We start from the raw sequence: 27,507 nt of genomic DNA, 5'->3' as shown, positions 1-27,507 counted from the left end.
GTGATAGGTTTTCTGGAGTGAGAAGAAGAGCTGGATATGATTTTGAAGTTTACAACATTTATTGCATTTAAGAAGGATATTGACAAACTGGAAGGGTGTGTAAAGGAGGGCGACCAAGGTGATCAAGTGTCTGGAAACCAAGCCTTTAGTGTTTTTGTGTGAATTTCTCTTAAAACTACATTAAACATGTGTTTATTAATGAAGGTATTTTTGCAAGCAATTTCTCCCAATTTTGTATACTCTTTTCACTATTATTTTCATTTTTAGGCACATTTTATTCTAACCTGCATTTTTGTAAAGACTCTATGGATAGAGAACTGCAGTGAAAAAATGGATAAATGTGAATTTTGAAGGCTGGTTCTGTTTTGGTTCTTACATTGCTTTGGAATGTGCAGATTTGACAAACTGAGCTTTTCATGCGAAAAGAATCAAATTTCTTCCCCACCTCATGTCAATCTATTTTTGTAAAATGCATTGCCTTTCCCTTCTTTCATGTAAAATTTTCAGAATTGTGCTTAATGCTTTTTTGTACCTGCTATTTAGAGTTTATTCATTTTCTTTGCACCATATTCAACTTCAGCCCTGAAAAAGACCTTCAGTAGCACCTTAAAGACCAACTAAGTTTTTATTTTGGTATGAGCTTTCGTGTGCATGCACACTTCTTCAGATACAGTGAAATGGAAGTTTCCAGGCACTTATGTAGAGAAGGGGTGGGGAGGGGTGGGGATGGGGAGGGGGGATCACTCAGAAGGGTGGTGGAAATGGGTGATTGACTGACTGATAGCTGTTGATGACCGCAAACGACTGCAAATGGTTTTGCATGAAAAAGCAAGGGTTGAGATGGCTGAAGATCGCTTATCATGTATAATGAGATAAGAACCCGATATCTCTGTTCAAACCAGGTCCCTCCATGGTTTTGAGCTTGGTGATAAGTTGCAATTCAGCAACTTCTCTTTCCAGTCTATTTCTGAAATTCTTTTGTAGTAAGACAGCTACTTTGAGATCTTGTATAGAATGTCCTGGGAGATTGAAATGTTCTCCTACTGGTTTTTCTGTCTTCTGGTTCCTGATGTCAGATTTATGTCCATTTATCCTTTGGCGTAGGGTTTGGCCTGTTTGTCCAATATAGAGAGCTGAAGGGCACTGTTGGCATTTGATGGCATACACAATGTTAGAGGATGAGCAATTAAATAGTCCTGAGATGGTATGTTGGATGTTGTTGGGGCCAGTAATGGTGTTGTCTGGGTGTATGTGGCAGCAAAGTTGGCATCTGGGTTTATTGCAGGCTCTGGTACCAGTGTCCATATTAAGTCTGGTGGTTGTATTATTGTGGGTGAGGAGTTGTTTAAGATTGGGTGGCTGTCTGTAGGCAATGAAAGGTCTTCCTCCCAGAGCTTGAGAAAGGGAGCGGTCATTGTCCAGGAGAGGCTGTAGATCTCTGATGATGCGTTGTACTGTTTTAGCTTGGGAGCTGTATGTGATGACTAGTGGTGTTCTGTTATTTTCTTTTTTGGGTCTGTCTTGCAGCAGGTTCTCTCTAGGTATCTGTCTGGCTCTGTTGATCTGTTGTTTAACTTCATCAGGTGGATATTTTAGTTCTAAAAAGGTTTGCTGTAGATCTCTTAGGTGAGATTCTCTGTCTGTAGAGTTGGAACAGATGCGGTTGTAACGTAAGGCCTGGCTGTATACGATGGATTGTTTGGTATGTTTGGGATGGTAGCTAGAAGCATGTAGATATGTTTGTCGGTCAGTTGGTTTTCTGTATAAGGTGGTGTCTATACGTCCATCCTGTATTTTTATAGTAGTGTCCAAAAAATGTATTTCTTGCATAGATTGGTTCATTGTTAGGTTGATGGTGGGGTGAAAGTCATTGAATGTCTGGTGGAAGATTTCCAGGGTCTGTTGTCCATGTGTCCAGATAATAAAAATATCGTCAATGTATCGCAGGTACAGGAGAGGTTTGAGTGGGTAGGAGTTAAGGAAACGTTGTTCTAAATCTGCCATGAAGATGTTGGCATACTGTGGGGCCATGCGGGTGCCCATGGCTGTGCCGCTGATCTGGAGGAACAGGTCATCACCAAATTTGAAGTGGTTGTGGGTAAGGACAAAGTGGCAGAGTTTGGTAGCAAAGTCCGCTGTGGTTTTATCTGAAATGGTGTTCCTTATGGCTTGTAAACCATCATTGTGTGGGATGTTGGTATATAGAGATGTTGGTATATGGATGTGGAATCTCTATATACCAACATCCCACACAATGATGGTTTACAAGCCATAAGGAACACCATTTCAGATAAAACCACAGCGGACTTTGCTACCAAACTCTGCCACTTTGTCCTTACCCACAACCACTTCAAATTTGGTGATGACCTGTTCCTCCAGATCAGCGGCACAGCCATGGGCACCCGCATGGCCCCACAGTATGCCAACATCTTCATGGCAGATTTAGAACAACGTTTCCTTAACTCCTACCCACTCAAACCTCTCCTGTACCTGCGATACATTGACGATATTTTTATTATCTGGACACATGGACAACAGACCCTGGAAATCTTCCACCAGACATTCAATGACTTTCACCCCACCATCAACCTAACAATGAACCAATCTATGCAAGAAATACATTTTTTGGACACTACTATAAAAATACAGGATGGACGTATAGACACCACCTTATACAGAAAACCAACTGACCGACAAACATATCTACATGCTTCTAGCTACCATCCCAAACATACCAAACAATCCATCGTATACAGCCAGGCCTTACGTTACAACCGCATCTGTTCCAACTCTACAGACAGAGAATCTCACCTAAGAGATCTACAGCAAACCTTTTTAGAACTAAAATATCCACCTGATGAAGTTAAACAACAGATCAACAGAGCCAGACAGATACCTAGAGAGAACCTGCTGCAAGACAGACCCAAAAAAGAAAATAACAGAACACCACTAGTCATCACATACAGCTCCCAAGCTAAAACAGTACAACGCATCATCAGAGATCTACAGCCTCTCCTGGACAATGACCGCTCCCTTTCTCAAGCTCTGGGAGGAAGACCTTTCATTGCCTACAGACAGCCACCCAATCTTAAACAACTCCTCACCCACAATAATACAACCACCAGACTTAATATGGACACTGGTACCAGAGCCTGCAATAAACCCAGATGCCAACTTTGCTGCCACATACACCCAGACAACACCATTACTGGCCCCAACAACATCCAACATACCATCTCAGGACTATTTAATTGCTCATCCTCTAACATTGTGTATGCCATCAAATGCCAACAGTGCCCTTCAGCTCTCTATATTGGACAAACAGGCCAAACCCTACGCCAAAGGATAAATGGACATAAATCTGACATCAGGAACCAGAAGACAGAAAAACCAGTAGGAGAACATTTCAATCTCCCAGGACATTCTATACAAGATCTCAAAGTAGCTGTCTTACTACAAAAGAATTTCAGAAATAGACTGGAAAGAGAAGTTGCTGAATTGCAACTTATCACCAAGCTCAAAACCATGGAGGGACCTGGTTTGAACAGAGATATCGGGTTCTTATCTCATTATACATGATAAGCGATCTTCAGCCATCTCAACCCTTGCTTTTTCATGCAAAACCATTTGCAGTCGTTTGCGGTCATCAACAGCTATCAGTCAGTCAATCACCCATTTCCACCACCCTTCTGAGTGATCCCCCCTCCCCATCCCCACCCCTCCCCACCCCTTCTCTACATAAGTGCCTGGAAACTTCCATTTCACTGTATCTGAAGAAGTGTGCATGCACACGAAAGCTCATACCAAAATAAAAACTTAGTTGGTCTTTAAGGTGCTACTGAAGGAATTTTTTTATTTTACTTCGATCCAGACCAACACGGCTACCTACCTGTAACCTGAAAAAGACGTTCGTCTTGCCTCTTAGTTCTCCTCTTCAGCTGAAATGAAGCCTTCGCACATGCACTTGCTCCCACTTCTTTTGCTGGCCTTCCTCTCTCACGTCCTCTCTTGCTCCCCCCTTTTTGCCTAACTTTAGACTTAAAGCAATAATAATAATAATAATAATAATAATAATAATAATAATAATAATAATAATTTATTATTTAAACCCCGCCCATCTGGCTGGGTTTCCCCAGCCACTCTGGGTGGCTTCCAACCGAATATTAAAATCAGTACAGCATCAAACATTAAGAACTTCCCTAAACAGGGCTGCCTTCAGTTGTCTTCTAAAAGTAAAATAATTGCTTGTTGCCTTGACATCTGCTGGGAGGGTGTTCCACAGGGCGGGTGCCACTACCGAGAAGGCCCTCTGTCTGGTTCCCTGTAACCTCACCTCTCGCAATGAGGGAACCATAGAATCACAGAATCATAAAATCATAGGATTGGAAGAGACCACAAGGGCCACCCAGTCCAACCCCCTGCCAAGCAGGAAACACCATCAAAGCATTCTTGACATATGCCTGTCAAGCCTCTGCTTAAAGACCTCCAAAGAAGGAGACTCCACCACACTCCTTGGCAGCAAATTCCACTGCCGAACAGCTCTTACTGTCAGGAAGTTCTTCCTAATGTTTAGGTGGAATCTTCTTTCTTGTAGTTTGAATCCATTGCTCCTTGTCCGCTTCTCTGGAGCAGCAGAAAACAATCTTTCTCTCTCCTCTCTCTCTCTATATTTTTAAAAATAATTTTTATTGAGGATTTTCTTGGTTTACAAAGGTAATGCAGTGTCTCATATTTTTTCCATTGTTACACATCAATCTTGCTTGTTGAGACATTAGGAAGAAGGGGGGAGAGGTGGGTGGGGTGGGGTGCCTATGCTTCTGTTTTCCTTGATATATGTAGGGATTCAGTGTCAGCGTTGTTTATGCGGGTTCACTGTTGTTTGCTTGTGTTCCTTTGTTGGTGAGAGAGGTCGGAGATTGGCATAGGGTGTGATTATTCATTTGTGGATGGCTGTGGTGGTCTTTGGTTTCTTGCATGAGTGGGGTGGGTGGGTGGGTTTAACCATATTGATTTGAATGCTGACAGTGGGTTTATGTCATTGTCTTGTTGGGCTGTGTAAGTGATGAAGGGGAACCATATTGGGGTGAAGGTGTCTTCTTCTGTTTGTCCCTGTGTCATTTTCAGCTTACTGGTTAGTTTTTCTAGTAGGGCTGTTTCCCATACTACTTGATACCATTGGTCCATGTTTGCTCCTGACAGGTCTTTCCAGTGTCTGGTTATGATGTTTCTGGTTGCTGACAGTAGGTGGGTTATGAGTTCTTTGTATTCTGCATGGGCATTGTTGTCTTGGAAGATGTTTAATAAGGCCAGTTCTGGGGGGGATTTCTAGCACTTGCTTAGTTATCTTACAAATTTCTCGTATGGTTATTGTCCAGAATGATTGGATTTTGGGGCATTCCCACCACATGTGAGGTATATTCCTGTGGAGGTGCACCCTCTCCAGCATTTTGGTGAGGTTCCTGGGTGTATTAGTGCTAGTTTTCTTGGGGTTAGGTACCACCTGTAGGTTAGTTTCAGGGAGAGTTCTTTTCTTTTCATTGAAGATTTGAAGGGGGGTTTAGACCACATTTAGGTCCATTGGGTGGGGTTTATTTCATATCCTATGTCATCCTCCCATTGCTTTTTGATTGCGTCTAGGGGATTCATGGGGCTTTCTCCCTCCTCTATATGACATGCTTTTATATATTTGAACATGGCTATCATATCACCCCTTAACCTTCTCTTCTCCAGGCTAAACATACCCAGCTCCCTAAGCCGTTCCTCATAAGGCATCGTTTCCAGGCCTTTGACCATTTTGGTTGCCCTCTTCTGGACACGTTCCAGCTTGTCTGTATCCAGGTGAGGTCTGACCAGAGCAGAATACAGTGGTACTATTACTTCCCTTGATCTAGATTCTATACTCCTATTGATGCAGCCCAGGATTGCATTGGCTTTTTTAGCTGCTGCATTACACTGTTGCCTCATGTCAAGTTTGTGGTCTACCAAGACTTCTAGATCCTTTTCACATGTACTGCTCTCAAGCCAGGTGTCACCCATCCTGTATTTGTGCCTTTCATTTTTTTTTTTTTTGCCCAAGTGTAGTACTTTACATTTCTCCTTGTTAAAATTCATCTTGTTTGCTTTGGCCCAGTTGTCTAATCTGTTAAGTTCATTTTGAAGTTTGATCCTGTCCTCTGGGGTATTAGCCAGCCCTCCCAATTTGGTGTCGTCTGCAAACTTGCTCAGGACAGCCAGAACTTGCTCAGAACCGCCAGAAGGCCCTCGGTGATGGATCTCAGTGTCTGGGCTGAATGATGAGGGTGGAGACGCTCCTTCAGGTATACAGGACCGAGACCATTTAGGGCTTTAAAGGTCAACACCAACACTTTGAATTGTGCTCGGAAACGTACTGGGAGCCAGTGTAGATCTCTCAGGACCAGTGTTATGTGGTCCCGGCGGCCACTCCCAGTCACTAGTCTAGCTGCCGCATTCTGGATTAATTGCAGTTTCCGGGTCACCTTCAAAGGTAGCCCCACCATCTTGGTACAGAAAGTGCCCTGCACACTTACTGGTGCTATAAAAATACACCAAGGAGCCAGATGGACCAGTAGCCATGCAATAAATATGTTTTAAAGGAAAATAAATTACAAACACCCAAATTTCATAGAATCATAGAATCATAGAATCATAGAGTTGGAAGAGACCACAAGGGCCATCCAGTCCAACCCCCTGCCAAATTTGGGGTCATCTCCAAACCTGTGCCAAAGTTTTGCAGTTTTTTGCAGCATTTACCCCTCGTTTTTCAGCACCCCACAAACTGAGCAAATGATACATCAAACACAGGGTTCATATTTAACTACAAATCCCCAAATTTGGGATCCAACTGCAACAGTTTGGCACTGGCTTGGAGGAGATCCCAAATTAAATTTGGGGGTTCGTAGTTGCCATAACAACTTCTTTTGAAAGTACTCTTTGTTGGGAAAGTAACACCAAACCAGGAAAGCTTCTTTGAAGTGGCAACAGGAGCCTAATCAAATTCTAGGTGCAATTGGAGGGCTACAACTGGCAAAGTTGACATAATGAAAGCCATTGCTCCAGCAGGTAAATCAAAGTGGGGTGGTTTTGTTGTTGCTTTTTTGTCTGTCTGCTTGTACGGTGTACTTCCATAATTGCCAAGCAACTCTGTACTGGAGGGGGAAATCCATATTTTGTATGATGCTGTAATTTTGTGTCAATTTGCATTCTCAAATCGGGGATTGTTTTTGACTTCCTGGCAGCCAAAGGATGGCAGTCGGGTGGCAGCGAGGGAGGGATTCGCCTTCATGCTGTATGATAAATGCCCCATATGCAGCCTTAATTGCGTTCATCTGGGCTGGATAGAGCTGTACGAGTGAGGCTTATAATCATGGTGACAAGGGCTAATAGCTGGTGGCGTTATGCTTGTTTCTGAGAGGTTGCTAGTAGCTCATTAGGCACATGGCCTGTTACGGCAACATGGAATTAGTTATCCATCCCCAGTTGCTTCAGACGTTTGCTCAAGCCCTGCAACCATTAAATTGACATCACCAGTGAGAGAGGAAAACATGTTTTTTTTCCTGCTGCTTATCTGGAGTTCTGGTTCATTGAGATCCAATCCAATCCTGTACCATATGCACACACAGTTTTACTTCTATCGATGGCTAAATGTTTTAAACGGTTATTTATTCCCTTTCTTTTTAGCTGTTCTTATTTTTATCTGTGAACTGCCTTGAGTTCCTCACCCCTCCCTTGCTGCTATTAGGCTTTAAAGATGATCTTTTAGAGCCAATAAGTGGGGGGGGGGTTGAACCCCCAGCAGGGGGTGGAGTGTTTTTCTTTTTGTAGGGGGAGTGAGAGCTGGAAAGGGAAAGCTTAACCTCAGCTGTGAGTGTCCTCCCCCCAACATGCCTCCTCCCACACTTGGATTTGAGAAAATCTCCTAATGCAGTCATAGTTGGGGGGGGGTAGCCAGGTTTTTTGTTTTTTGTTTGCCCTGGGTAAGCTTCCAGAGGGGGTGTCATGTGTGTGTGTGTGTGTGTGTGTGTGTGTGTGTGTGTGTGTGTGCAAATGCAAACCTTTGACCCGGGTGAAATAAAGTTGGTTTCACCCCTGCCTTATGGAGCTAAGTAAGAGTTTCTCCCCCCAAGCCTAACCACAGAGCTGGGGGAATTTTCAGTAGGGCAGGGGTGGCCAACTCCCAAGAGGCTGTGATCTACTTTCAGAATCAAAATCTGGTGGTGATCTACCCCCATTTTTGGGGGTTCGGCTCAAAGTTGTTGAGATTTTTTTAGGGAGAAGGAAAGGGGGGTGACCAGATTTGGTAACCTTTTTGGGGGGAGCACTGCCCAAATACTTTTCTTATGGGGGACAACAGAAACTTTTAGAGATTTATTGGGAGAGAATTGCATAAAAGCACTCACAAAACTGTACGCCGCACGAACTCCTTTACCCACTCCATTAACCTACCTATCAAGATTTCTTAAAAAATACATGCCTTCATCCATTGTTAGTGTGACACCTGCATCACCATTTTGGTAACCAACTGTTCAATATCAGACGAGTACTGTGTCAGGGCCAGCTTCAGGGAATCCTTAAGGTGCTCATCTGCCATGTTTGAACGTTGCTCTCTCTCTCTCTTTTTCTCCCCCACCCCCTCAGCTAGGGACACCCATCCACCTCTCTCTCTCTCTCTCCCACCCCCTCAGCTAGGGGCACCCATCCACCTCTCTCTGTCTCTCTTTCTTCCCCAGTGGCTCAAAGAGACAGGGACAGGGGGGAAATCCCTCTGTGAGTCGTGGCTCCCACTTTCCTCCCACCCACGCAAACTCACACATACCCCTCCCTCTCTGCCGGCATGAGGGAGGAGGAGCCGGGGGGCTCTAGGCAGGCAAGAGGGACAGGGAGCAATCCAGTCATTCTGTGCAACACACTAACACAGTCATACACATACTGTTAATGAGCTTTTTTGTGGGGGAGAGACAAGAGTTATTCAGGTATTTTTTTAGGGGGAGAGCTCTTTCTTTTCTTTTAGGCTGGCGATCACTAAGGAACCCACAATCTACCCACGATCTACCAGAAACGTCCTGGGGATCTACCGGTAGATCCCGATCTACCGTACCTGTTGGCCATGCCTGCAGTAGGGGATCACAGCTGTGACCCCCCCCCCAACAATGGTTCTCTTTACATCACATCAAGCGTGGGGAAAAGGACATTTTAAGAAGCCTAATTGCAGCATTGGGGGGAGGAAGGCAGGGAGGCCGCAGGCAGGTGGGGAGGCCCCATGGGTGGCTGGTGGCCTGGCAGTTCCACCCTCCTGAATTCTAGGTTCATGGAGGAGAGGAATGGGTGCCCTGCAATATATTTATATTGTTACAGAAGTTGGACGCCACAACCACTCCCTGCTGAGAGGTTCCAAGGATTCCACTTCCCGCAGTCTCATAATAGGACATTGTAGTTGTGAATGTGTGTTTATATAATATTACATTATATGTTTTTCTCCCCACCAACATACAGGACTTATTACAGATTATAGGGTAAGTACAGAACATTAATTCATCACAATATTTTCAATTCTCACTCTTGTTGGAATGCTTCAGGAGAGAAAAGCGGTGTTCATTATCCACCTATCTGTGTGCTGATCCTTCAGAACTTTGGAATCAGCCACCATATTTGGCTTCTTGAGCATTCTACTGTGAAGTCTGTAAAGGTGTGGGCAGTTTCTTCTTCTGTTGCAAATTCTGTTCTGTATCAAAAAAAAGTCTTATTTGATCTCTCCTCCAGCACTGGCAGATCCCCTTAGGCCGTCGGTTCCGTTCTTTGAAGATGTGGTTTGTGTTTCGGATGTATGGAGTGAAGGGACTACAAGAGTATATCCGCAAGGTGAATACATTTTATTTTACCACTGAATACTCAAAGGGCAAGAAAAGATGAGAAGGAGTTTTACAGATGAACACAGGCTTTTTTCAAATTTCATTTCTCCTTTTGTGATAGATGTACAAGCTTGGTGGGTCAGGGGCATGTTGTAGATGTAGTGTATCTTGATTTCTGTAAGGCTTTTGGCAAAGTCCCCCATGATCTTCTTGTGGAAAAGCTGGCACAATATGGACTAGGTGATATAACTGTTAGGTGGAATTGTAGCTGATTGACTGACAGCAGGGCAGTCTCGAGCAGGTCGGGCGCCCTGGCGCTGAGGGGCGGAGATTGCTATGGCGCCCCCGCCCTCACAGGGCGCAGCATGGTTTCCACACGGCTTCGACGCGCAGCGCCCTGCCTACCGGCCCAGTGCCCTGGCGCACCGCGCCACCGGGAGTCTACCTAGAGCCAGCCCTGACTGACAGAACCCAAAGAGTGCTCACTAACGGTTCCTCTTCATCCTGTTGAAGTCCCCAGAACCAGCAGTCTGCAAGTCCTCAACACCACCTCTAGGACCAGCTCTGTCAGCTCAGGCAGGGAGACTGCTGGGCAGCAAGGGAGCAGTAAACCAGCAGAATCCCTAAGCTGTCCTGATTGCCCGATGCCAGGAACACACACTCTAGATTCTACCCCCAACTGGACAGAGAGACTGGAGAGGGAGGGAGGGAGGGAGGGAGGGAGGGAGGGAGGGAGGGAGGGAGGGAGGGAGAGAGAGAGAGAGAGAGAGAGAGAGAGAGAGAGAGAGAGAGAGAGAGAGAATATGAATCTCTATAGACCACAACAACTCCGCCTCCCCGACCCTCAAGTCTGCCCTGAGTACCCAGGTGGGTACAGCTGGGTGAGACCAACCCCACTCTGCTCACCCACCAAGTCTCAGTGATGTCAAGCATGAGAGAGGTCTTACTCCAAGCCAACCAGGCATTCAACAACAGTAGCTGCAGTCCCGAGGTTCCCCAGGTTGGAGGAGGGGCTGGCAAAGGGCACAGTCACCAACTGCTTGTGCCCCTTACCTGGCCTCCCCCCCCATCTCCCCCTGCCCTGAACTACAGTGGTGCCTCGCTTAACGAATGCCCTGCTTAACGAAATTTCCGCTTAACGAAATGATTTTTCGAGCGGAGATTGCCTCGCTAGACGAATTTGTTTTATGAAAAATTCGACTAGTGAATAACGGTTTCCCATAGGAATGCATTGAAATTCAATTAATGCATTCCTATGGGCAAAACAAAATTCAAAAAAATTCGATGCATTCCTATGGGATTCGCTAGATGAATTTTTCATTATAAGAAAAGACCTGTGGAACGAATTAAATTCGTCTAGCGAGGCACCACTGTATTGCAATTGCCCATTCTTCAGACTAAACAACACCCACCCTGAATTTAAAACACTGAAGTTAAAAACAATTAGAACAGTTAAAACAGGAGAGGGAGCTGGACCCACAAGACTTGCAGCCGAGATGGAGATCAGTCCTTGGTGCCATCTCAGTTTCTTCCAGCTACATTCTTACGGCCGAGGTGGCCTCCGCCTCTCACGCTGCGATGATCTTTGGGCCTACTCTGCAGACCCAGTTTTTGGAGTCTGGGCCCTGCTCTTCTAGGCCTGATGTAAGGATCCTGCAGGCAAGGAGCAGGTTCACAAAATTCCTATTAAAAAAACCAAAAAAACCAGTAACGATTCTGAAGGGCCCACACACAGCAAACCTTTGGGTGGTTTTGATATTTAATTTGTAAAAGGCAATACTTTTTAAAGGCAACACCTGTGTTCATAAGCTTAGAAATTAGATTCCGCTGAAGAAAATGGGACTGGCTCATAGCTGCCAAGTTATCCCTTTTTTACAGGGATTTCCCCTTATGCTGAATAGGCTTCCTCGCGAGAAAAGGGAAAACTTGGCAGCTATGGTGGCTTCTGAGTAAATATACAGAGGTCTGGGCTGTAAAGTATCTTGTCAGAGCTGCAGAGAAAGAACTTCAGTTCAGCATTGTAAGAGCCAAAGCTCTTGGCGCCTCCCAGTGGTTTTAATAAGTACAGTACTACTTGTTATATAGATTAATAGATTTACGGTACAATTTAAAACATCAGCGAACTATTATTTTCCTGTAGAACAGCTGCTATAATGCAAGAAAAGCCCCACATTTTAATCTAGTTTCTCCTTTGTAGTTTAATAACATAGAAGCTATGCCGAGGCCATTTGAGGTTTTGAGTAGCAATTTGGAATCCCCCCCCCAAAAAAATTGATACAGTGCCCCTGATTAGTGTACAGTTCTAACTTTCTGGAAAAAATTAAATATAGCGAAAAGGTTGCCATACTGAGTGAGAACTGACCTTCCCACATATGAACCTGCTAAACAACATAGAGTCAGGGAATTGTAGAGTTTGGAAGGGACTCTGAGGGTCATCTAGTCCAATCCCCTGCAATGCAGGGACATACTAATAACCACATGGTACAGAATATATTTACCACACACACACACACACACACACACACACACACACACACTGTGCTTTTTTCTGGGGGGGCGCAGGGGTGTGCATACCCCTAAACATTTTGTGAATCTTTGTATTTTTGTCCATTTACTGTATTTATTTCCCCCTATCTGAACTATAAAATGGTGATTTTCTTGAGTCAAAATGAGAGTACCCCTAAACTTTTTTTTAGGACAAAAAGCACTGTACACACACACACACACACAGAGAGAGAGAGAGAGAGAGAGAGAGAGAGAGAAGACAATTAGTTTTGTATCTTGTAGACATTTCCATATTCTGTGCTGTTATTCAGTCCTCAACAGATCCCACTGAGATCTGTTGAACATAGTCATCTTCCTGTGAAAAGTGAGACCCTGTTTCCATATCCTGACATTGTAGCTACTGCTTCCAAGGATGCATTCATGCGTGACAGAGTCTGTGCAAAGACTTCTGCGGATGCAATTCTTCTAAAAATGTGTCTAGCCCAGGGTGGTCCAAACCACAGCCCATGGCCCACAAACAGCCCAAGGGGCATTTTTTTGGCAGTCCTCAGCAACATTCAAGAAAATAATCTTAAAGCCTTACTGGAGGGTGGGGATAGGACTAGATAGCTAGAAAAGGTTGGTGGCAAGGAAACACATAGTCACAAAAGGATAATTCCTGGATGCTAAAATCCAAGTTTCGGGCAACTGAGAGAACTCCAGCAGAGATTTAAAATCACAAAATATGTAGCAAAGTAAAACCTAAAGTATAGACTCTTGGACTTTTAAAATATGCTTTCCTAAGTTCCTTCCAAAGTTTCCTTCTTCACCTAACATAGAAAAATTTACACATTTGAGAAGTTAAAAGTGGTTTACTTACAAACTCTTCAAAGGTCATGTTCATGTACTTTTCCACACAGCATTCAGAAAAAGTTGCATAGGCAGTAAAAGTTAGTTTAGCTCCAAAGTGGTGAAAGTTCCTAAATTATTGTTCCTAAATTATTGTTATAGGAACTCAAGAGAGGCTTGTTAGAGGCATGCGGTCTGAGATTGGTGTAACCAGCTCAGACCTCACGTTACGCTTCTCAGGTAGACTGAAGTACAATAATAGGCCTGATTACCTTCTTCCCAATGTGAAGGGGAGTGACTTAGCTAAGCCTGGCAGGACAGCTTACTCTATGATATTAACTAAATAATAATAAATAAATAAATAAATAATTTTATTTATACCCCATCCATCCAGCCGGGTCTCCCCAGCCACTCTGCGCGGCTTCCAACAGAATATTAAAAACACAATAAAACATCAAACATTAAAAAAAACTTCCCTAAATAGGGCTGCCTTCAGATGTCTTCTAAAAGTCAGATAGTTGTTTATCTCCTTGACATCTGATGGGAGGGCGTTCCACAGGGCAGGCACCACTACCAAGAAGGCCCTCAGCCTGGTTCCCTGTAGCCTCACTTCCCGCAGTGAGGGAACCAGCAGAAGGCCCTTGGAGCTGGACCTCAGTGTCCGGGCTGAACAATGGGGGTGGAGACGTTTCTTCAGGTATACTGGGCCATTTAGAGCTTTAAAGGTCAGCACCAACACTTTGAATTGTGCTCGGAAATATACTGGGAGCCAATGCAGGACTCTCAGGACCAGTGTTATATGGTCTCGGCGGCTGCTCCCAGTCACCAGTCTAGTTGCCGCATTCTGGATTAGTTGTAGTTTCCGGGTCACCTTCAAAGGTAGCCCCACGTAGAGCGCATTGCAGTAGTCCAAGCGAGAGATAACTAGAGCATGCACCACTCTGGCGAGACAGTCCATGGGCAGGTAGGGACTCAGCCTGCATACCAGGTGGAGCTGATAAACAGCTGCCCTGGACACAGAAGTGACCTGCGCCTCCATGGACAGCTGTGAATCCAAAATGACTCCCAGGCTGCGCACCTGGTCCTTCAGGGGGACAGTTGCCCCATTCAGGACCAGGGAGTCCTCCACTCCAGCTTACCCCCTGTCCCCCCAAAACAGTACTTCTGTCTTGTCAGGATTCTGTTTGCTGCCAACCGCCTCCAGACACTCACACAGGAGAATCAGTTCCTTCACTGGTTCTGATTTAAAAGAGAGGTAGAGCTGGATATAATCTGCATACTGATGAACACCCAGCCCAAACCTCCTGATGATCGATTTCTGATGTTAAAAATCATGGGGGAGGTCGGAACCCTGAGGCACCCCACAAGTGAGAGACCAGGGGTCTGAACATTCATCCCCCAACACCACTTTCTGGAAATGGTCCAGGAGGAAGGAGCAGAACCACTGTATAACAGTGCCCCCAGCTCCCAACCCCTCTAGACGGTTCAGAAGGATGTTATGGTCGATGGTTCAAAAGCCGCTGAGAGATCCAGCAGAACTAGGAAACAGCTCTCACCTTTGTCCCTAGCCCACCGGAAATCGTCAACCACTGCGACCAAAGCAGTTTCAGTCCCATGATGAGGCCTGAATCCTGACTGGAAGTGATCCAAATGGTCCGCATCCTCCCACCGTGCCTGGAGTTGTTCAGCAACCACCCACTCAATCACCTTCATGCATTCATGAGACTTAAACATGTTGGTTATATGAAGTTGGTTATCTCACAGAAAGAACATGTCAGTTTTTCAGTTCTTCTGCTTCTGCTTCTTTTGCTGGATTTTGTTTTATAACTTTTCATTATCATTTTAGCATGTTAAGCTGGCACATGAATTTAAGGACTTGGTGTTGCAGGACGATCGATTTGAGATCTGTGCTGATGTCATTCTGGGACTGGTGTGCTTCCGACTAAAGGTAAACTTGCAGAAATTTCCGGCTCTTATATTATTTGTTGCGATTTAGAGGCCTCAAATTTCAAAAGTCAGAGCTTGGAGTGCAGCAACTGAGGAAGGAGCAGAAGGGCTGCTGCCTCTTCGATTTGGGTGACTTCAGGCTTGTGTGGGTGTTTGTTTCTGGCTGTGACCTTGTTTGTTTCTGGCTGTGACCTTTCACCTAGAAGTGTGAGTCAGGAAGTTCAGGTGATTAGCTGTGGGCTAGTCAGAGCAGTTTGACCCATCTTTTTGATCTAGGGCAGGAAGTCTCACACGTTTGTTAGGGGGGACCTAGGCCTCTTCCTCTTTCTCCCTTGACCTCAAGGTTTTCAAGATGGAGGTGGAGGGAACAACCGTTGTCACCTGCAATTCCTGTGCAATGTTTGTTTTCTTGCCAAAGGATGTGGGTAGCTACACCTGCAACAATTGCAAGTTGGTTGCCCTACTAGAAAACAAGGTTGCCCTTCTGGAAGAGAAGGTGCAGCAGCTTCAGGGGCGTGTATCTACGCTCCAGAGAATTAAAGAGCTGGAGCTTTTCTTGGATGCAGCAGAGCACACTGTCTGCACCAAGGAGGAGACAGGGGATCTCCCTGAGGAGGAGGTCAGTTCCCCAACACAGCAGCCAGATGTATGGAGGAACGTGACTCATAGAAGTAGAAGGCCCAGGGATCGCTCTGAGTGCTTAGAATTACACAACCGTTTTGAAGTGCTCATGGAAGAGGAGAAACAGACTCCACCTGAGGATCTCTCCCTCATCACAGTTGATGAGGAATATGAAGACGAGCAACCAAGTCAGTCCTCTGGGAATATGCAGGTAACCTTGGAAGGGACAGCACATGGAAGAATCCCAACCAAGCCTATGAAGAGGCGTGTAGTGGTGATTGGGGATTCCCTACTGAGGGGTACAGAAGCAGTAATCTGTGGGCCTGACAAGATGTCTCGAGAGGTGTGCTGTCTACCTGGGGCCAAGATCAAAGATGTAACAGAACGGCTGCAAGGAATCATAAAACCCACCGACAAATACCCCTTCCTTTTGGTGCATGTGGGAACCAATGACACTGCAAGCCATAGCTTACAGAAGATCAAAAATGATTATGAGGCTCTGGGCAGGAAGTTGAAGCAATTAGATGCACAAATTGTCATCTCTTCTGTCCTCCCAGTTGAACGACATGGCCCAGGGAGAGAGGGAAAAATAGGGGAAGTGAACAACTGGCTTCGCAAATGGTGCAAACAGGAACGGTTTGGATTCCTAGATCACGGTCTGCAGTTTCTTGAAGATGGACTTCTGGCAAGTGATGGACTGCACCTCACAAAAGTTGGGAGGAATGTTTTTGCCACGAAACTCAAAAACCTCATCAGGAGGGCTTTAAACTGACTTATGTGGGGGAGGGAGACAGTGGTCCTGAAGGTAGGAGTCTATCAAATGCTGAAGATGATCATCCGAATGTCAAGGACCAAATGGAGCAAGCAGCATGCAGACCTAGTGGTGGGACGAAAATATCCTTAAATAAGAGACATGGGGGAATGATCAACGGTCTTCAGTGTCTGTATACTAATGCACAGAGCATGGGAAATAAACAAGATGAACTTGAGCTCTTGGTACAGCAAACTAAATATGACATAATAGGCATCACTGAAACCTGGTGGGATGAGTCTCATGATTGGAATGTAGTAATAGAGGGATACAATCTATTTAAGAGAAATAGACCAAACAGGAAAGGAGGAGGAGTAGCTTTATATGTTAGGGATATGTATACCTGTGAAGAGATCCAGGATTTAAAACTTCAAAGCCAAATTGAGAGTATCTGGGTCAAAATTAAGGGAGAGAAAAACAACAGTGATCTCATTGTGGGAGTTTACTATAGATCCCCAAGCCAAACTGAGGACACAGATGATGCCTTCCTGGAACAGATGGCCAAGCATTCCAAAGGAAGTGAGACAGTAGTAATGGGGGATTTCAACTATCCTGATATTTGTTGGATGTCAAACTCAGCCAAGAGCATAAGGTCGAACAGATTCCTCACTGGCCTTGCAGACAACTTCATTGTCCAGAAAGTGGGAGAAGCAACAAGAGGATCAGCCATTTTAGATCTGGTCCTAACCAATAGTGATGACTTGGTTAGTGGGGTAGAAGTGGCAGGATCATTAGGTGGGAGTGACCATGCTCTTCTGGAGTTTATTATCCAGCGGAAAGGAGCAACCAAGCATACTAAGGTCCAAATTCTAGACTTTAAGAAAGCCGACTTCAGAAAACTTAGGGAAACGCTGGGTGAAATCCCATGGACAGTAATACTAAAAGGGAAGGGAGTTCATGATGGTTGGGAGTTTGTTAAAAGGGAGATATTAAAAGCACAACTTCAGGCAATACCAATGAGACGGAAACATGGAAGGTGCCTAAAGAAGCCAGGCTGGCTATCTAAAGAACTTTTGACTGAGTTAAGATTTAAAAGGGATATGTACAAAAAATGGAAAAGGGGGGAAATCTCCAGAGAGGAATTCAAACATATAGCCAGCACGTGTAGAGACAAAGTCAGAAAAGCTAAAGCACAGAATGAACTCAGGCTCGCCAGAGAGGTTAAAAGCAACAAAAAGGGCTTTTATGGGTATGTCCGTAGCAAAAGGAAAAACAAGGAAACAGTGGGGTCACTCAGAGGAGAAGATGGTGAAATGCAAACAGGGGACAGAGAAAGGGCAGAACTCCTCAATGCCTTCTTTGCCTCAGTCTTCTCCAAGAAAGAAAACAACGCCCGACCTGAAGAATATGGAGCAGATGATTCAGCAGGGGAAACACAGCCCAGCATAAGTAAGGAGGTAGTACAAGAATACTTGGCTAGTTTAGATGTATTCAAGTCTCCAGGGCCAGATGAACTACATCCAAGAGTATTAAAAGAACTGGCAGAGGTGATTTCAGAACCACTGGCAATAATCTTTGAAAATTCCTGGAGAACAGGCGAAGTTCCAGCAGACTGGAGGAGGGCAAATGTTGTCCCTATTTTCAAAAAGGGGGAAAGAGAGGACCCAAACAATTACCGCCCAGTCAGCCTGACATCAATACCAGGAAAGATTCTAGAGCAGATCATTAAGCAAACAGTCTGTGAGCACCTAGAAAGAAACTCTGTGATCACTAAAAGTCAGCATGGGTTCCTGAAAAATAAGTCATGTCAGACTAATCTGATCTCATTTTTTGACAGAATTACAAGCCTGGTAGATGAAGGGAACGCTGTGGATGTAGCCTATCTTGATTTCAGCAAGGCCTTTGACAAAGTGCCCCATGGTATTCTTGTAAAGAAGCTGGTAAAATGTGGGCTAGACAATGCTACCATTCAGTGGATTTGTAGCTGGCTTACTGACCGAACCCAAAGGGTGCTCATCAATGGCTCCTCCTCATCCTGGAGAGTAGTGACTAGTGGGGTGCCACAGGGTTCTGTCTTGGGCCCAGTCTTGTTCAACATCTTTATCAATGACTTGGATGATGGGCTTGAGGGAATCCTGAGCAAGTTTGCAGATGACACCAAATTGGGAGGGGTGGCTAATACCCTAGAGGACAGGATCACACTTCAGAATGACCTTAACAGATTAGACAACTGGGCCAAAGCAAACAAGATGAATTTTAACAAGGAGAAATGTAAAGTACTACACTTGGGCAAAAAAAATGAAAGGCACAAATACAGGATGGGAGACACCTGGCTTGAGAGCAGTACAAGTGAAAAGGATCTAGGAGTTTTGGTTGACCACAAACTTGACATGAGTCAGCAGTGTGATGCAGCAGCTAAAAAAGCCAATGCAATTCTGGGCTGCATCAATAGGAGTATAGCATCTAGATCAAGGGAAGTAATAGTACCACTGTATTCTGCTCTGGTCAGACCTCACCTGGAGTATTGTGTCCAGTTCTGGGCACCACAGTTCAAGAAGGATACTGACAAGCTGGAACGTGTCCAGAAGAGGGCAACCAAAATGGTCAAAGGCCTGGAAACGATGCCTTATGAGGAACGGCTTAGGGAGCTGGGTATGTTTAGCCTGGAGAAGAGAAGGTTAAGGGGTGATATGATAACCATGTTCAAATATATAAAAGGACGTCATATAGAGGAGGGAGAACGGTTGTTTTCTGCTGCTCCAGAGAAGCGGACACGGAGCAACGGATTCAAACTACAAGAAAGAAAATTCCACCTAAACATTAGGAAGAACTTCCTGACAGTAAGAGCTGTTCGGCAGTGGAATTTGCTGCCAAGGAGTGTGGTGGAGTCTCCTTCTTTGGAGGTCTTTAAGCAGAGGCTTGACAGCCATCTGTCAGGAATGCTTTGATGGTGTTTCCTGCTTGGCAGGGGGTTGGACTGGATGGCCCTTGTGGTCTCTTCCAACTCTATGATTCTATGATTCTATGATTCTATGAAAAGCCACAATCTGCCAGCACTACTTTCTGGTGATGACACTACTGTAAGACACATTTTTGTATGCCTCCCCCCCCCCCCGGACATATATTTTCAATGCATTTCAACCATAAAACATGTGTTTTTTGTATACATTTTGTGCACTAAAACTGCATTGCAAAATCTGGAAACTGCATTATCTGATGAAGAGGTCTGATCTGTAATTAAATTTGGGACCTTCAAATTGAGTCACTCGGCTGTGCAAAGCAGAATGAACATTAAGCCTATCCTGGAATGTAATTTTAGCATGCAGTTTTAACATGGGATTTTAGTAAGTATAATTGTTTTTAAATGGCTGATTGTATAGGTAAACTTGTTTTTAATGTGTGTTTTTATTTGGTACTTTTAATGAATATTTTAGGTTGCCTTTTGTAAACTGCTTAGAGGACTTTTGTCTGCATAAGCGGCATATAAATGTTGCTAAAAGTAAATAAAAGTGGGTGTGGCTTACTCCAAATTGAGTCATATATCTGCAGGCTGAAGGTTGCCCACCTAAAATGATCCTGGCAGAGCTACCAGAATGACGTGTGTGATGTTAATGGCCACTCTTGCTTGTTTTATCTTTATTCTAGGGTACTAATGAACTGAATGAAGCACTACTTAAAAACATAAACGATTCCAGGAAGATTCATCTTGTTCCCTGTAACCTGAGAGGGAAATTTGTGCTGCGTTTCGCAGTCTGTGCCCGCACAGTGGAGTCTGCCCATGTTCAGTTTGCCTGGAAGCACATTACAAAGTTGGCAGGGGAACTTCTAAAAGCACAGAAGCAGCGAGATTAATGGCTAAAATTCACTTGAAGATTGAAGGAATTAGGAAGGACAAACTGTAGCGATGAATTATTTCGCTTCTGGCATGACCGATACATGCAAAACTACCATAATCAAACTGTGCTGCTATAACCCAAATCCAGGAAGGATGTAGATGAAAACACTAATCATTGCTTTGCTGGATCAGTCCAGGTTCCTTATGGCTCAGCATTCTGTATCCAAGAGCCCCAGCCAGCTAGATGCCTGTGAGGCCTTTCAAGCACTGACAGCGTCCTCCTGTGGTTTGTTGCCAGTGTCTGGAATGCAGAAAGATAAACTGGTTCTGTACTTGGCAGTTCCATTTAGTAATCATGGCTAATAATAATTTCTCACAAAAGTTCCCTCTATGCATTTGCCTAAAAGTGTGTGGGCCCCACACTTCTAAGCCACCCCCTTAGCTTGTGGCAGGTGGAGTCAGTACCCAGGAAAAGCAGACAAGATTAAAATTTTAGTGTTTTTTATATAAAAATCATAAACAATCATTTTGTGAAGGATATGAGAGGAGGCAGTAAACAATAGAAATGGTATCAAAGCTGATAACTGTTCAGATTGAAAATCAAAAATATATGGAAAACTTTTTTCTTTTTTTCTTTTTTGTGTTCACTTAATTGTTCCCTTTTTCGAACTATTGAATCACTCACTTTATTTTGGGTATTTTCAGAGTTGCATTGTTTCCTAGGTTGTTTCAAGATTGTTACCCTGAAGGAGTCATCCTTGTTTCATTGGACAGGCAATCTTGTCCAGCTCCTCTCATGTACCTGAATCACATCTATCACTGCATATGCTTGCTGCTTACGGCAGAATGTTTGCTGTTTCTCCTGGTCCAAAAGAAAGAAATATCTAGTCTTTTATCTTTGTTTGCTAGTGACTACAGCCTCCTTGGTTTTGTGAAAGGAACCCTTTGATTATATGAAACCTGGTGCAAATTGACAGGTAGTTATACACAGGAACATTTCTTGGATAAACACATCCTTTGGAGTCATGTCAAAAAACGAATTTGCTATTATGGTAGTTTTGCTAATATTGAGCAAGCTGTTGATGACACGTACAAAATCTGAATTAAGAAAGTATTAATAACACAGATATATCTAACACCCTGATTCTAATTATATTACAGTGAAGCAAGTTTATTTCTGCGTAGCTTTCATTGGAATATTGATCTGGATTGCTGTTGTAATTCTCAAATGTGCTTGTGTGTATTTCTGTGTTGATTCACAATTCAGTATCTGGGTAGCTCCAGGCACCCCTCCATTTGTGCGCGATTGGCATGCACACGACCGCTGACACATGCATTGTTATGGGCACCACAGGACAGAGACGGGGCGGGGGTGGAACGGGGCGGCCTGGCATGTGTCCCACTGATGCACACGGTGCCTCAGGATGCAACCTCTGCATACATGGGGAGTTGCCAGTGGCCATCTCAAGTTCTTCAGTGCTTAACTCTGAATAACCAGCAAGCTTGGTTTGTGGCTGTATTTCTCTGAATTGCATGTGGGGCTAACTTGTTTTGAATAGTCTATCGTACAAAAAGCTATTTCCACACAGAAAACTACACACACACACACACACACACACACACACACACACACACAGCAAGTATACGAATAGTCTAGAACCGTTCTTCTTGGTATCTAATTTTCTATGTGCAAATAATTAGTTTTCAATCATGTGAAACTTTGTCTAGAGTTGGAAGTTATACAACCCAGAAACAAGTTTACTATGTCATTGAGAAGTAGGCCCTAGTTAAGCTAAGCAATGCACACAATAATGGTTAATTTACTTTTAAGTTTCTATCACTAAATGCACCAAAACTCTAATAATTAGAAACCAGTACACCTGTGCCTTTGATACCTTGTTTGCGGGGGGTGGGGGGTGTTGTTTTTTGGATCTTTATTTTGGATCTTATGATTTATGTGGGAATTGTTCAGTTTTTTGATGCTTCATTTATCGTTTATGACTAAGCTGCCTTGAGCATGGTTTGAACTGTGGAAAGGCAGCATACAAATAAAATGGTTGATTGAGTGATTCACATAATCGTAGAACTGTAGAATTGTAAAGTTGGACGGGAGCAAGGGGCTCCTCTAGTCCAGCCCCATGGAATGCAGGAATATTTTTGCCCATGTGGGGCTTGAACCCACAACCTTGAGATTAAGTCTCATGCTCTTCCAGCTGAGCTTGATTGATTGTGCAGAGCACACAGCACATCCCAGAATCCCCTCTGAAGATCCAGCAAGCCTGCAGTGCAACTCAAGCAGAAACAACAAACATGTCGTTGTGTTCCAATTTCCATCTCTAGGTAAATACAAGTTGTTAAATATTGGTATTTTGGTTTGCTACGTTTTAAAATCTGTATAGTGCCTCACCTCCCTGTCTTACAGCAGAAACATAACACATGGACACACATGATGTATGTGAGCATATGTAGAGCATCTCATTTATGAAGACAACTTGATTTTTTTTCTTTCTAAAAATGAACAAAGGAACACAGTGCTTTTGAGGCCTCACCCATCTGGTGAGAGGCAGCTTTTTTTTCACAAGGGGAGGGGGAGAGATTTTAAAATACATTGTATTTGAAGTATTGAGGGCTGATGTTTGGCTCTGAAGGGTACTGGGACTAACAGCTGGTGTTTCCTGTCTGTGAACAAGTCCTGGCTACATCACCACTATCATTTTTGTACTGGTGTTAAGAAATCACCATAATCAATATAAAGTAGTCGCATTGAGGTGTGGCTGTTGGACGAGGGCAGGGAAGGCTCAACTCCTTAGTTAGTCACTATTTCTCAGTGAGAATAAAATGCGTCCTGTGCAGAAATGGGTGAGAGAGAACTGAGCATGTCTCCTTGATGGGAAGCTAGGATAGAAACATAATAAATGAATAAAAAAAGCATTTCAAGGGAGAACATTTTCATTACCAAAGACATTTGTATACTCCAGATTGTAAAAGAATAGTACTTGTACAACAGATGGATCTTTAATAACCTAGAGCTATTGTGGCATTCCAGATTTCACCATCTATCATGGCTGATAATATTAATTGCCTGTGAACATTTACTGGACAAAAGAATAAACAGTTTCATCTCTGAGGTTCTTTCTCATCTTCTTTGCCCCACTGATATACCAACAGGGTTTTAACAATAAATCACATTGAGCATTTTCTTTAACTGCAATTTATACAGTATCTGAAAGAATTCAGAATCTCATTGAATTCCCTTTCTATTTCTAAATTAGGGAAATAATTGATTTACAGTATTAGCTGTAGATTATGCTTTATGCCAAGGCAATGTGAAGTTTCTGAAGTTTTCTGTGTGCTCTGGGTACCTAAGAACTCTCTGCTCTGATTATTTAGTGAACTCTGTTGTGAAATTGTTGCCACTGGTTCCAACCATTTAAGAAAATGCTATTTTATTTATTTCTTCTTGCTGACCGGTCTCCTGAGGTTTTATAGCTGCATTGACAGGCAGGAATTCAGGAGGAAACCTGTAACAGTAGTCCTGTCAGGGGGGAGAGGAGACAAGCCGATCAATAGTGATATAATATGGCAAAGGCTTCTTCCATTCAATCTCGTTTAGTGGATAGGTGAAGTGCTGCTCTGTTGTGCTTATATTGTCCTACCCACTGCTTGTAAAATGTGTATGTCTGGACATGCCTGGCACTATTTTTCCACCTATAATCACTCATTCATAGAGTTACTGAGCCAGGATCCAATGTGTCTTTTCAGCAAAACCTCACAAAACTGCTGAAATTATGTATTGTTAGCTGTTATTTTGTAATTTCATAAATGCACTTAAGCAGAAAATCAAACCTCAAAAGTACAGTACAAGGAGGAAAAATGATTTAATATTGCAGTGTTCCCTCATTTTGTACAAGAATAATATTTGTGTACTAGAGATTATATATATGCACTTCCTTCTTGGTTAATATATTTTAAAATAGATGTTAATTCTGCTATTGTGCATGATATTGTGTATTGCTAAAGTGTATGGCAACACACCAGACTGCATTAAACTGATGCTGTAGGGCTGCATTTCTCTCTTCATTCTTGCTTTCAATGTTCTGATGGGGTTTGGCTGGGTTTTTTTAAAAAAATAAATCAATGGTTGTTATTATACATAGGCTCATAGCTGAGGAAATAAAACGAAAGGGGACCCTGTTACACTGGCCCATAGCTTTGCTTACCAATGCAAAGCTACATTCGAGTTTGGTTCTAGATCTAATTTTGTGGCCATTTTTTCCCCTTTCACAGGAGGGCCTTTTGCTGTCAGCTGAGTCTTCTCTTTCCCTTACTTTGGTGGTGGTGGTTAGGCCCAGCCAGGGTCGGTGCTAGGGTTTTTGGCGCCCTAGGCGAGGTCACCTTCTGGCGCCCCCCCCCCAGTGTGAATGGCTAGCCCGCCCCTCGCCCGGCAACGGCGGGAGAAGAAGAAAAAAAGGAAGCTGCAGCCTCGCTCGGCCAGCAGCTTCTTTTTTATTTTTTCTTCTCCCGACGTTGCCGGGCGAGGGGCGGGCCAGCGAGGAGGGGCGTCACGCCAGTCAGCCACTAGCGTGGCACCTTGCTAGCCCGCCCCTCGCCCGGCAACATCGGTAGAAGAAGAAAAAAAGAAACGAAGCCACAGGCGAGGGTGGCGGGCGGTGGCTGGGGGGTTTGGGGGGCAGGCTGGGCAGCGCCCCCTCCATTTTGGCGCCCTAGGCGATGGCCTAGTTTGCCTAAATGGACGCGCCGGCCCTGGGCCCAGCAGCAATCTCAAACCCGATAGGGAGGACAGGGCAGGAGCTACTGGGAATGGTGTATGTCCAAGAGGGCATTGAGTCCAGCAAGCTAGAAATCCCCAAAGGGGCAGTCTCCTCCGCTCAATCATGGAGGGTGGTTTAGGACTGTTCCGAAATGCTAAGAGAGATCTTGAGATGGATGAATTCACGGAAGCGTCCCAAAGGGCTTCTATTGAAGTAAATCCCACTCAGATCATTGGGGTCTGCTCCTTTGGAAGCGAGTGTAGGGTTGCAGCCTAACTTTCAATGAAGTTCATAGGATTTATGAATAAACAAGTTCCGGGGTTATACAGTAAAATAATGCATATGGCACCCTTGGAGGACTTTTACCCCCACCCCACCCCCCCAAAAAACTGTTGCAAACATGGAGATGGCAATGCATGAAACAGAGAATAAAAGTGAAGTTTGATCTTTTGGAAATGACCAATTATTTCATGCCTGAATTTAAACCCAGCCGTGATGTAGTAGCTTGCCCACAGTGCTTTTTTCTGGGGAAACACAAGAGTACGTATACCCCTAAACATTTTGTGAATCTAAGTGTGGCTTCATTGAGGGGCAGTATTTAAATATGAGTAGGAAAATGAGAACTGCTGCAAGTTCATCGTTCCTGCAGCCCCACCTGGGCTAATGTGGAAGTGGGTCAATCTTCAGAACAAAGGAGGGAGGAATCTTTTGTGTGTGTCTATGAAGAAAGATCAATTCTTCGGCGATCAGCCTTCTTTATGGTCCAGCTCTCACTTCCATACATCACTACTGGGAAAACCATAGCTTTAACTATACGGACCTTTGTCGGCAAGGTGATGTCTCTGCTTTTTAAGATGCTGTCTAGGTTTGTCATTGCTTTTCTCCCAAGAAGCAGGCGTCTTTTAATTTCGTGACTGCTGTCACCATCTGCAGTGATCAAGGAGCCCAGGAAAGTAAAATCTCTCACTGCCTCCATTTCTTCCCCTTCTATTTGCCAGGAGGCGATGGGACCAGTGGCCATGATCTTGGTTTTTTTTGATGTTGAGCTTCAGACCATATTTTGCGCTCTCCTCTTTCACCCTCATTAAAAGGTTCTTTAATTCCTCCTTACTTTCTGCCATCAAGGTTGTGTCATCTGCATATCTGAGGTTGTTGATATTTCTTCCAGCAACCTTAATTCTGGCTTGGGATTCATCCAGTCCAGCCTTTCGCATGATGAATTCTCCACATAAGTTAAATAAGCAGGGAGAAAATATACAACCTTGTCATACTCATTTCCCAATTTTGAACCAATCAGTTGTTCCATATCCGAAGAATTTATGCTTTTGAATTATGGTGCTGGAGGAGACTCTTGAGAGTCCCATGGACTGCAAGAAAATCAAACCTATCCATTCTGAAGGAAATCAGCCCCGAGTGCTCACTGGAAGGACAGATTCTGAGGCTGAGGCTCCAATACTTTGGCCACCTCATGAGAAGAGAAGACTCCCTGGAAAAGACCCTGATGTTGGGGAAGATTGAGGGCACTAGGAGAAGGGGACGACAGAGGATGAGATGGTTGGGCAGTGTTCTCGAAGCTACCAACATGAGTCTGACCAAACTGCGGGAGGCAGTGCAAGACAGGAGTGCCTGGCGTGCTATGGTCCATGGGGTCACGAAGAGTTGGACACGACTAAACGACTAAACAACAACAATGAAGAAAGATGGTATGAGACCAACAGGACCTTCACTTTAACATTAAGGAAGCCCACAACTTACACAGGAGTTACGTTCCAGAGATCACATACAAAGCCAAATTCACGTCTAGTGGAAACACATCAGGTTTAGTGGGTGGGATTGCCAAAGTCATTTTTTCCTGGAAACCAGAGCCCTTTTAATTTAATACAAATTTAATTTTACATTTTTAGCCATGCACGTAAAGCTGAATGCACACAAACAAAATGTTTGTAAGTTGTGAGCTTACTGCACATTATTCATTCATTCATTCATTCCCCACCTTTTCCCCTAATTGGGACTCAAGATGGCTTACAGATGATGGTGATAATAATAACAACAGCTAAAAACATGGGGGGAGCATTATAAACAATTAAACATTGAAAGAATTAAAAGTATATATATGTATATACCGTATGTGTATATGTGTGTATATACAGTCGTACCTCGGGTTGTGAACACCTCGGGTTACGAACTGCGCAGACCCGGAAGTATTTTCGCCCCGCGCGCGTGCGCAGAAGCGCCGCACGCATTTGCGCATGCGCAAAGCGCAAAAATAGCGCTTTGCGCATGCACAAAATGGCGGTTTCGGGTTACGAACTTTTCGGGTTACAAACTGCGACCCAGTACCACTGTATACAGCACCAGCCCTCTCATTTAAAGCAGTCACTC

The 27,507-nt window shown here is 44.1% G+C and overlaps 1 protein-coding gene across 2 annotated transcripts in view; it reads left to right on the top strand.

The window, feature by feature from the left end:
• The window catches only part of DDC (dopa decarboxylase), a 67,110-nt gene extending 43,630 nt beyond the window's left edge, over positions 1–23,480 (top strand). For both annotated transcript variants that reach the window (XM_035134977.3, XM_035134978.3), the window contains exons 11-14: positions 9,511–9,530; positions 9,778–9,876; positions 15,046–15,147; positions 20,164–23,480. In XM_035134977.3, the coding sequence (XP_034990868.1) occupies positions 9,511–9,530; positions 9,778–9,876; positions 15,046–15,147; positions 20,164–20,370 (428 nt within the window). In that variant the 3' untranslated portion in view covers positions 20,371–23,480. The remainder of the gene's footprint in view (positions 1–9,510; positions 9,531–9,777; positions 9,877–15,045; positions 15,148–20,163) is intronic.
• The last annotated feature ends 4,027 nt before the right edge of the window (positions 23,481–27,507 follow it).

This window comes from Zootoca vivipara, chromosome 12, assembly GCF_965207765.1.
Source record: "Zootoca vivipara chromosome 12, rZooViv2.hap1.1, whole genome shotgun sequence".
NCBI lineage: Eukaryota > Metazoa > Chordata > Lepidosauria > Squamata > Lacertidae > Zootoca > Zootoca vivipara.
This window is presented reverse-complemented; position numbering and strand designations above follow the sequence as displayed.